General features: G+C 48.3%; 1 protein-coding gene across 9 annotated transcripts in view; it reads right to left on the bottom strand.

Annotated features, from left to right (window-relative positions):
- Nucleotides 1-12,242, bottom strand: part of LOC121603578 (tensin-1) — a 156,024-nt gene that overhangs the window by 93,317 nt on the left and 50,465 nt on the right. For 7 of the 9 annotated variants that reach the window (XM_041932505.1, XM_041932508.1, XM_041932512.1 and 4 more), the window contains one exon: nt 8,908-9,951. In XM_041932505.1, the coding sequence (XP_041788439.1) occupies nt 8,908-9,951 (1,044 nt within the window). Of the gene's footprint in view, nt 1-2,951; nt 3,051-8,907; nt 9,952-12,242 lie in introns of those variants that run through there. The other 2 variants (XM_041932511.1, XM_041932510.1) reach the window with 1 other exon arrangement.

Genomic DNA, 12,242 nt, shown 5'->3' on the forward strand with positions numbered 1-12,242 from the left:
GGTACCATCCACGCCTTCCCCGTCTATCGCGGTAGAAAGGTCTTAGAACTTCAGACCCGGGGCTTCTGGTTTGGCGCGGCCGACCAGGAACTGCCAAACCAGAACGCATCGATTTGTCAACGGCCGTCTGCCGTCCGCCTTTCTGGTTGTCTGTCTTGCGGTGCGGTGACGTTTTTTTTTTTTTTTTGTCCTCCGTCTTATCCAAAGGTCCACCACGACACATGAAAGCGTGCCGCCCGGTACACACGGTGCACCACACGGTTGTAAAGGAAGTCGTTTGGTCGGCCATTAGGCGAGCCCGCGCACCGTCTACGCGACATGACTTTGTCACTCTCGCGCTTGACAGTTGCGCACAGTTTCGCGGGGGTTTCGACCGACACCAAGTGCTCTGCATTTACTACATTTTTTGCCTCGCTTGTGCGGCCCTTGATCAGTTGGCACCTTGCTCACGTGTGCGCGTGGAGCGCCCCCTCTTCTCGCGCCCAGGAGTTGCAGGTGAATGTGCAACGGTGGTGCATTTGTGTGCCGGGGTCCGGTTGGCAAAGGAGACACACACACTTATGGCTGCGTGATGTACCGGGAAGCAAAAGGTGCGCTCATTCTAAGAACCATCTTTATTTTATTACCACACACACACACACACTGTCTCGAAGCTGTGTTCTAAGCATTGCAGCGCAAAAAAAAGGTAAGATGATTTATGACGACTTGACGCTTTTCGTTTTACTTTCCCTAGCGGTCGACAGAGGACAGTTCAAACCCGAAGAGGTGCCCCAGACTGTAAAGTTTGCACTTGAAGAGCACAACATCAACAAAAAAACCCCACACCATTCAACAATGAAACAAAACCACCCGGCACACACGGTGAGGTACTTTCCACTGGGGCAGCTGAGTTGTTTGGCGCTGCAACTTTGCAGCACACCGAAGCGTTAGGGGCACGTGCGTACAAGCCGGGCGAGTGTTTGTGAGTGCATGTGGTATTTGTGTGGCCCACTCCCACCGTTAGCACAGTTGGCAAACGTGAACCATAAACCACCCCGCGCGACGATCGGTCGGTCGGTCGGTCGGTCGGTGGGGGCCCCATAACGAAGTGGGCCGATATGTATGCGTGTTTGCGCGATTAAAAATAGAACCCAGACTGGTGGACCAGGCCGGTGGACTTTTAAATTTATCGGTCCGAATAAGTGTGCTTCGAAGCGTTCCCGATTAGCGCGCGGTTTGGCCGGGCGAGGATGACAAGGCACAAGAAGAAGAAGAGGAAAAAAGGTGCTTCTGTGTCTCCTGGTTCCCAACTGCCACACATTCGAACCCAAGCACCACGCTCCAAGCGTAACACCCTTCCCCAACGCAAACCAACCACTGGTCTGAGGTCTGAGAGGCGCAGCGTCTTATCCACCGAAGCAATCGCGCCAGCGTGGCCAAAGTGTGGCGGCAATCGATGGATCGTTTCGTTCGTTACGATTATCGAATGTCGTCTTCCGCGCCCATTTCGGGCGCAAGGGAACGATTTCGAAATCTAAAAAAAAAAAACAAACTGACCCAACTGGCGGTGACCCCCACGCACACTCGGGACTGCTGGTGAATGGCGCGGGCGCGCGCGACGGTTTTCAGGTGGGTGGGATCGCTAAGAAGCCGATCGATACGCCACCCGATATGTTGGCCCAACATAAACATCATAAACGCGCTCCACGCCACCCGGCGCGGTCCCCTTTTCGGTGATCACTTTCGATCATCATCGAGGTGTCTGTTTTTACTTTCCTTTTTAAGCATCCGTCGTGCGTCGTGCGTTTATTACTTTTTTGTTTAGGTTTGAATGTGGGGGGGGGGGGGGGGGAGGTTCGTTCGGTGATAAAGGGGTGCTCCTTTTCCTTTTCGGTTCGGTCGTAAGTTTCTCAGATCTTAAACAAAAAAATGGATACCGCCACTCGCGCGATCGACAAGGGTCGCTTGCGAAAGCTCCGACTTTCACCGTTGCGGACGCGGGCGGACTAGCACCTCCACCACTACTAGTATGCATGCTGAGCAGGAGGCACGGAAGAATGGAAAATATTCACCAGAAGAAACAAAAAAAAACAATAATAACTTCAAAAAATCGACACACAAACACACATTTCAATCGCAGCCTGACGCTAACTGACGCAATTAATCACCCGCTGTCATAACGCCTGTCGACGCCTTGTCAGCAGCAGGAAAAAAGGGTTCGCACTTCCTTCCACTTTCGCACGCGCTTTCGTGCGAGCAACATGATTCGCGCAAACGTACACGCGCGCACAACGCCGGGCACACGGAAAAAGAAGAAGGGTGAGAAAATTGGCGATCGTCGAAACGTTGTCGATAAAGCATGCGAAGGGTTGAGCGGGAAGGTTGGCGGGCTCTTCTACTTTTGCTACACCGATTGGTACACAATCATGTAAATCACACGCACTCACACACACTGCACAAACAAATTGCTGTGAAAAGCATAACAAGAAAACTCATCTCATTACACAATGGCGTACACGCGCGCGGCTTCACACACGGAGGCGTTTTGTTTTCCAAAGGCACGAGTGCGTAAGAGTGTCACACCAGCATGAGCAGCGTAAACTGCGCGCGGCCTATCGATCAGCTATCGATAACGATAACGCACTTGCACGTTTGCTGCTCCTGCTGCACTGTACTGGTGTGTGCCGTGTACCTTATCACGTTGCTACCTTGCACACACACACACACACACACATTCACACAAGCACACACGTTCAAACACACTTATCAGCGGCGACGACGCAAGCATTTTAGTCGATCTCATGCCAAAAACATGCCGCGCGCGTCTCTCAACATACAGCGGCGGTGCGCATTGCCGCGCTCCGTACACGCCCTCCACGCCGCGGCACCGTTTCCACCATCCCTCATACAACGCACACTGTAGTACCGAACAGCCCGTGTTTTTGCGCGAACCGGTCGGCGGTACTATTTACCACAGGCACAAGTGTGTAAGTAGGCGGCTGGGGCGAAGAGCGCGAGAAACACAAAAACGAACCTAGCCGCGGCAACGAATCAAAACAAAGTGCGCGTCCTCCGCGCGCGTGTAGCTTCTTTTGCCGAGAACTGCTGGTAGTAGCGGCGATGCCGAGACGAGAAACGCTCTCACCGTGGGCAGGATACAGTGGGACACCGTGTGGTCATGGGTGGCGCAGTCCGGTGGGAAAAATTATACATTTTGTGCTTTATTATTGTGAACGATAATATTTTTAATTATGGTGTGTTACGAAGGGTTTTGCATTTTTTTTTGCTTTTTTTTCAAGTCGTATGCACCTGTTATGAAAAAATAGTGCGCAGATTTGGCGTCAATTTTCAAGCACGTAATATGAATCCCTATACACGTACTATGACAGCTATAGCATAGTGAGTGTAGCTAGGCTTTTAGCTCTTCCCACATGAACAAATGAGCAAATAGTATACATCAAAGTACGGTTTTACACTGTGCCATTTCACAAACACAACAGCTTCGATAATGGTCCAAGAGTGATGATTGAAATCAAATTTTAGTCGACCGTTCACGTACCGTAAGCCGTTCCGTACGGTAAACAAAGCGAAGCAGATGCATACTGCGCAACAAAATTCAACAACGTACACACTCTCACCATAAAACGACCGTACACCTAACTGCCAAATTATGTATTTGCTTTTTCTCTATAGCGAAATTATTGAATTGCTAGGAATAAGCTCTTCTGAATATTATACCCACTTTATGTTATATATTGATAAACGTCGTCCTAAACTTTGAATCATTATGATCACATCCTTTCCAATGAAAACACAATGCATTTACTCATGAAAAGTATATTGAGGTTATGCAATCGATGTTTGTAGGAATTTTAGTTTAGTATTTAGTTCATTTTACGCCAAAGTTTTATTTTTACAAAACATTTTTCCTCTTATAATTTGTCGTCCTAGCGGTAAAAGCTACGTAATGCAGAGAGCAATCAGCCAAGAGCTACAAAAAGAAAACAAACCAGTGAGGAGAGAAGCTTATTTCAGAACCATTATAGCATTATACAACACCGCTAATGTACAAATGAGGTATACATAAATATGGAAATATTTTAACTGACTACGTAAGTGAAAAATTATACAATCGATGGTAGATGTATCAACTGTGCATTCGATGTAAACTTTCCATTATGTTTTTATTGAAGATTTCCAACAAATATGACGAACATGTCCATGATTAGGGTAGTAAAACAGTAAAAGAAAAATAAACTATCAAATTTAATATTGCACAACATTATCGAAATGTTAAAAAATATACTTTTATAAACCCGAAATAAAATGTACAGTTTAAATTTTAAAGAATCTCTAGCTTGAATCATGTCCCGCGCCCGATTCACAGTGCGTTGGCTATGTTCAACGTGCTCGCTTCTCACATGAGCATACAAATTCCGCTCTCTGCTGCTCGTGCTCTCGCTCTCGCGCTCTGTCTTTCTCGGCAGCAAGTGTGTGCGCGGTCGCAGCCCACAGCATGCGGAGGTGTGCAGCGCTTCCAAACGTGGAACGATCACGAGGGGGGCTCGTCAAGCACCAGCAGAAGCAGGCGTGCGGCAACAGTACTTCCTCAAGGGCTTCCGACGTGGGACTTGAGACGCTCAACAGTACGGCCATCATCATCATCATCATCATCATCACCATCGCAGTAACGAAAGAGCCACAGAACCCTTTCAAGCTGAAGGGAAATATTGTACGTAAAAACAGCAACCTTCCCAAAGCGAATAGAGAAAAACAAACCCTCAGGAAGGGCTTGCAAAGGTGATGCCTGCTGTCGAACGTTATCCCGATGTGTGTGGCATTTGAAAACAAACACACACATACACACGCTTGAGTGGGTTAAACTGAAGAAGGCTATACTGGGACGCGGCATTTCTCTATGGAAGCGCTCAAAATACCGCCACGATTCCAAAAACGTCGCCGACGCCGACGACAAATTCGGAGAGGAAAGTTGGTTGCGGATCTGGCCGCATGATAGTATGCTAATCGGTTTAACATCGGTTGTTGTGCGGAGGAGAGCAATCAACAAGTTAAACCATCGTGTCGAAATGCAAATAGCAGAGTTTAAGGCGGGAAACCTTCGGTTCCACATAAGTCACCGCACGCCGATGATGCCCGTAGTCAGTGGGAAGGAGTGAACTGGTATGTAAATCAACCGGTAAAGCAAGAAGATAGATTAATCATGCCGCAATCAGAAGGCCCTACAATGCAAGTGTGCGCAAGTGTTATGCAAGTTTATCAAAATGACTCAATCGCATACATTGCGTGGCGTGTTGAAGTTAATGTCACTAAAATAGTCACACACTGTTGTTACGCAAAAGCAGAAGCGCTCAACCGCTCAGCCCTGCAGCAAACATCCCGAGCGTTTCCCGATCGTTCGATCTTGGTGTATGTAAAACGCAAGAACAAAACCACCACGACCCCGACCGCGGGGCACACACCGCCAAATGCAAAACGGCGGCTCGGTTCGTTCTGCCCGCTTTTTGCGCCTTCCTTCTCGTGGACCGCTTTTTGCCCTGCTTCTCCGGAAGAACCTTCCGGCGCGCCGTATGGTAAAACTGTAGTGCGCGTTGTGCGCATTGCTTTTCGGCTCTTTCTCTTTCCCGCTCTCCCGTGCGATGCAGACAGTCAAATCGCGCTTTGTTTTTGGTTGGAAACTTGATCCGCTCGACAGGAAATTAGTTTTTGGATTAGCCGGCCTAGAACAGCCGCAGCCGAGGTGACGCGTTTACGGAAGCTGGCATTTTTGGTGGGGACGCCCAATTGGTGACGATGTGAGCCGGCAGCAGCAAGCCGTACCCGAGAGCGTGACAAATCGATCGGCAATGGAATGCCGTACTGCCGCGAGGCTGAAGGGTCTGTGTGATGCAGATCCGGTTGAAAGGATCGCGGACGCGTCCACATACAGTGTAAGCAAGAGAGAGATCCAGAGAGAGAGAGAGAGAGAGTGAGAAAGAGATAGGGAGAGTGGTGGTGGACGATAAGTGCATTTATTTTCGTTGCTTCTCCTTACTGTTGCGTGCCACTTAACAACTCTTTTCGGGCAGAAGCAGTGGGCGCACACTTTCAAGCAAGGCAAGGCCCTTTGGCCCAATGTGTGCGTGTGTGTGTGTGTTTGTATGTGTGGGGGACTGATGCAGCGTTGGAATTGGCGGAAGGAGCGCATGGAGATCCCAACATAACAATCAAAGTGCATCGGAATGTGTGTGGAAGTGGGACTTTTCTTAAGTGCAACACGCTGGGCAAGGAAAAGTGCTTGTAAAAGTCGCGTGCTAAAATAAACGTTGCTGTGTTGCTTCCTCGAAAGTAAATGCTTTCAGCACAGACACAGACCACTGGGAGTGGGTGTTGTGCATTAATTTGAAATCGAAAAAGAACATGCCACGCATGATCGAACGGTCTTTTAATCATTCCGCCTCTAGCGGCGCATTGAAATGGAAGAAAAATTGTACGTTTTAATTGAAACTCCCCATCACAGTGAGAAAAAAAAAACAAACCCATAGGAGGCTCCTCTACCACCGCAATGAAGGGGGTGGTGGTGGTAAATTGAAATCCATATCGCACACAGCAAAACCGATCCTTCTTCCCACCCAAGTGACACACTAGAAAGTGAAACATAAACCACCGAAACGATTCATTCCTAGCGTTACACTCCGCACCGTCTCGCGCACGCCCCGTATGACATCGTTGCGCTCCCTCCTCCAAAGAGTACAAAAAGAAACCATAAACATTTGCAACATTATTCCCTTTTTTTTCAGCACAACCCGGCGCGAAGCAGGAGGGAAGGTTGGGTGCGCCTTTGCTCGAGAGAAAACGAATCGATTTAACATCTTGCTGCTGCTGCTGCTGCTGCTGTTCCGCTTTTTCTTGCGGTCAGGGCGTCAGGTTATGCGCGGTTTCTTCGAACAAAACAAAAAGGGAGCACAAACAAAACAAGCGTAAGCGTCTGTGGTGCAACGCTGAAACATAAAACGCTCTCCCGCCCCGCATACCTCCCTCCTCACCAAAACCCTTTGGGATGAAACGCGCGTGGAAATCGAAAACTTCCCCCGTGGATGTAAAACGAATTAATAAAAGAACACACTACGCGCGCACAGTCGAAGAGAAACGGCCCGAACCAATCGGTGAGGGGGGGTTGGTTTTTGGGGTGGGCAATGCCGCCCGAGGATCGGGGGATTGATAACATTGCATTTTATGAATGGTAACCACCTCTCCTGCCCAAGCACACACTAAAGCAAATAAAAAGCAAGGGCACCATTGCTGCACCAGCGCTGTTGTGTCAGTGTGTGTGTGGGGTTTGTTTACCCGTGCTTATGCTTACCTGGGTTGGTTCATTCATTCATTTGGCCCGGTTGTGCTAAATCATTCATTCATTCTCGCCAACCCATAGTACACTGTTCCGCGTGCGTCTCGGCCGGAACCGCTCCGATCGAGCCTTACCAATACGGTTTTCTGCACTCGAACGACTGGATTTCCTTGAATGGCAACCGGCCCCACCTCGCGTCTGTCGAACTTGTAATTTGTTATGCGAACCACCGGGCGAGGAAGCGGAAGAAAGCCGCGGTGCTGCACCTCGCACCGGTTTCGATTGTCAACCCGCGGCGGCAATGTATATGGAGTGTAGGCGAACCTGATCTCCGGCGCATAGGACCAAAAGACGACGCTCGTACTGTGTGGAACGAATTCATCCCAGTTTTGATAGCCTGTCATGACGTTCAAGTTGTGCAGGGGGGAGCGAGAATGAGACCGTGATTGGGCCGTCATGTCTCCGGAGCAAGAACTCGTTTGGCGAACTTTACCTTCTTGGACGAGGACTTGTGCTTCTAAGTCCGCTATTGCTGTTGGTCTAGTTTCTTTCACTTCATATAAATATAATGAATTCAATGAATAAGCATTAGAGCTTAAAACATGGCTCAATACAACTATTTTTTCCAATTCAATTAATGCAGTCAGTTCATTTTTCTCGCCTTTCAATATGAAGAGTACGATCCCAATTTGCTACACACTCTGCTGGAATATTGACGCTTTCCAAAATCCCAGAAACGGGGAAAAGAACACATATGCAAGTACTCATGTCCGTACTTCATGTTTGTCAAAGCCGTCTCCCCCTAGCAGCCTCACCCATTCCCGGTCCGGTGGAAACGTTATGGCCAACGAGCAAGTCACGACGCAGTCCGGCACTACATTTGACGTGTTGTTGATTGTTTTCCTTCTTACCGAGCCTTTCCTCTTCTTCAGTTTTCAGGCTTACCGATCGCTGACAACTAATCGATAGGAAAGGGAGAGGGGACAGGGAAAACAAGATCCAATGTTTGTTTTAGCATAAAAATCACGCGAGAAGCACAAACGTAATGCATACGAGAACAATATTGACAGCTTCTAAGCAAATAGCGAACGCGAATGGGTGAAAGGTAGAAAAGTGAGGTTCTGTTTTGGTAGAATTCCAGTATCGATGTACCCGTTTGACTGGATTGACTGTTTTAGTAGTTGGAGTACTTCGTTTTGTTTTTGGTTTTGATCAGCGTTCTCCTGCTTTGAATAATGAGAAATACATAAATTGTACAAAATACATCAAAACAATAAATACTTTTATCTGATAAAAAAACTATTTCCCCTATTTCAGCTGCATTGAACACTGCAATCGCGTTCTTCAGCTTCCCGCCTTTTCAAACACAGCCTTGCCACAAACCAATGCAACGCTTTGCAACAGCGCCATCTATTATCAATCAAACAAACTAACAAAGCGTTGCACAGTGAGCGAGTGTCGCTCTGACTTCGTTCAAAATTTTACTTTAAAAAGTGAACCACTTTTATGCCATTTCAATTTGCTCTCGCCACAATATCATGTTTAGTGAAACTTTAGTAAATAATTTAAGCATTTCCACTTACCTTTTCTAGTCGCACGCACTGCTGATGGCAGGTGAAATCGCACACCACGCAGCGCAATCCAATGTCCAGATGGAGCGCCCTGTGGCACTGCTGACACAACCGATCGTACGACGGTGGCAGAATCTGGAAAATGTGCGTAAACTTTACCGCCTCAACACTCGCCACCGGCGGTGGTTCCACCAGAAAACGGGTAAACTTTTTCGTGTCCGCCAGCAGGCGCAGCTGTGCCTCCCGGTGCACCTGGTCGCTGGCCACCGCGGCCGCCGTCGCTCGCGTCGCCTCCGATCCGACATTCTTTGGTGTGAGCGTAATGATACGAGCGTCATGGAAATTTTGACCTCGCTGGGGATTGGCATTCAGCTGTCTCAGTATCTGCGACGGATCTTCGTCAATGAACGGTATGCTGCCCTCGCTGCTGCCCGGCGCTATGATTTCGTTCTTGTTCTCGTCAACCGGTGCAGCCGCTTTGCCGTCGCTCTGGACACCACCGTCGTCACAGACGTTTATCGACGGCACCACGACATCATAGTTCCCATTTCCATTGCAATCGATCTCATCCCTGCCGGCGCCGCTTTGCTGCTGTTCCAGCGACACGTTTGCCACCATTTCCGGCAGCTTCACCACAATCTGCTGCGTGGTGGTCGTTATGCGGCGGTCCGGCTTTGGAGGTGGCTCGCCACGGTCGGACAGCTTCCGCTGAGGCTTCGGTGCGCCCTCCGCCGTGACATTGTCCGGCTTTTGGGGAACGGGCTCGTCGAAGCTAAACTTGACCGTGTTCAGGTGGCGCGTTAGCTTGTCGTTTTCGGTGTTGCGGGTGTAGGTCGTGCTCTTGAGATTCGAGGACTTGAGGCGCGATTTTTGGAGCAGCTGCTGCTGGAGTCTATCACGGCCGGCATCGTTCGGAGGCTGCGTCTCCTCGCTGCTCTCGTTGTCAAAGTCGGCGTTCCGGTTCGGGGCCAGCAACCGTTGCTCGAGTTTCTCCGCGTCCGATAGCAGCGGACGTCTAACGGCGGGAAGTAACTGGAGCTTCTGGGTATCCTCCGGCTGGAATTGGAAAATACAGCAAAAAATCAATCCAGTTCAATCTTTTACTCACTGTCAATCGCATTCTTGAGAGGGGAGAAAAAGTGGTAGCTCTACGTCAAGAAACAGTTTAAACCGTAACTTTCACAGATAAACTATTTCCACAAAGAGGTTATTGTTCGAGATTTTGCAATCATATTCCCTGTACCAGGCACAGGGTACAATTTTCCTGAATCTCAGAGCTTCAATTTCCCGGGCAACAGTTACGGGCAGGGACAATTGCACATGCTCGTAAATTTCCTGTCCGTAACAGATTGCAGTCGGACGGTCGTTTGATACACAGACGGCCCCAGCAGCCAAAAGCTACAGGAAAATGGTCTCCCGCTTGACCGGTCAACGAGTGGCGATTCGGTTCGTTCTCTTTCGTGGAAGCCCAAGAGCGCACTCGAAAAGCCCAGCACACCACAGACCACGATAATCAGACATCGAACGATTGGGAATGGAGATTTATGGACACTTACGACACTCCCGATGGTACAGGCGGCAACTGGTGGACCACTAGTGGACGAGTGATTAAAAAGTTTCCTCTTTTGGCCTAAACGTATAGGGGTCATACTGGGACGGACAACAACAAAAAAATGGAACACACCGAGCCTTGGCAGACTGAGTTTGGGATGCTTAGCGGGACATTCAAAATGGACGGCACGTGTCTGAGTTAGGATGGTCATATTTGTCTTGCTTGTACCGGTGTTTTTGTTGCAGAAAGTAAAATATGATTTGCAACTGTGCAATAAGTGCTTTTCACAAAGTTATGCATGTTCAATCATTTTGATTGAGAAGTTTGCCGGACTATCGTATTGATTTTCGAAACATGGAATTACCCTGGAACTTGCTGACAAGCACCCATTTTAATTTGTCTGTTCATAACTTCCCGAACGCCACCAACTTCAATTCATTGTATTGATTAACGCACTACCATCAAACTCATGGCCCTCAGTCAGTTGCGTAAACGCACGCACTTTACTATTGAATATCCATCATAGTTAACGCAGCGCGAAGGGCTGAGTGTATTGATTTGCGGCACACAAATCGGCATAAATTGAGTTTAAGTGATGTGACAGCATTTCTGTGACAGTGACAATAATCTCGACACTCTACACTGCTGGTTTGGGGGTTTGCGTTCTACTCAATGTCCCAGTCTCAACCACGATGCGCTGTTGTGCATCTTGCTTCAATCGACACTTGGTGATGCTCTTTGTGGCCGAGTTCTTTCCCTTCTCTTAGGACGCGGGTAAAAGCAGGCTCTCATTTCATCGGTATCGGTAAGAGCTCTGTGTAAATCTGTCGTCACCTTTTCCTTTTTCGTGCTCACTCCCGCCAGCTCAGCTGATACAATAAACTTACACGTGACCCGGAAAAGAGCGCTTAGGAATGGACTCAACCAAACACAAGTTGAAATACTACCGTATTCTATCTTTTTTGTTTTTTTTTGCTAGTTTCACCCTTAGCATACACGCATCCCTCACTGACGGATTTAATGGAACGGCAGTACCGATAATTGATACTTTCTTTGCGCGTTTTTACTGAGGTTCCGCGTACCACTCCTGCGAGCCACCGGTAGGTAAATATTTGCTTTTCGGGTATTCCCTTCCCACGTCTTTGGTCGGGCTGATTTGATGCATCGTTGCTTATGCAATTAGAATTTCTCGACTCGTTTGTGGAAACCTAATACTTGAACCCGGTACCACCCGCTCGGCATTCGCAGGGTGTGATTGTGATGCAATGCTCTTCCGAAGGGCTAATCCTGAATATCCGTAGGTGTACGCTGTCGGCAGCGAAACATCGAAACATTCCACATCCGAATCGAAAGGGAAAGTTTGAGAGTGGAAGAGGGGAAGAAATATGTGGAAGTAAGGTTTGTTTTTGTTTTGCCAAACGCCAAACTCAATCGACGTGAATGACTTTTCGCCTCTGGGGCAGGGAGACATCTACAGGTCCGCGCACTGCTGGAAAATACCATCTGCTTCCGATTCGAAACGGTTTGGCCTTGCTTTGTGCACGGTCGCGCACACATTGTGGCGTATGGGGGATGTGGGATGGAAAAAGGAGATAAAAATTAACACTAATTGAATTTTTGAAATCATTCCATTTGGCCCGCTTCAACTGGTGGCCTTGCTTTCGTGTTGTTCTTTATATTTCTTCGATTTTAACGATAATTTGAAATGCGTTTTTGGAGCATCTTTTAACGGTGATGTAATAAAGATTTTACTGCCGTTGATGTTGGTTTAATGTGATCCAAACATCTTTAGAGA

Source organism: Anopheles merus, chromosome 2R (genome assembly GCF_017562075.2).
Source record: "Anopheles merus strain MAF chromosome 2R, AmerM5.1, whole genome shotgun sequence".
In the NCBI taxonomy this organism is placed as follows: Eukaryota; Metazoa; Arthropoda; class Insecta; order Diptera; family Culicidae; genus Anopheles; species Anopheles merus.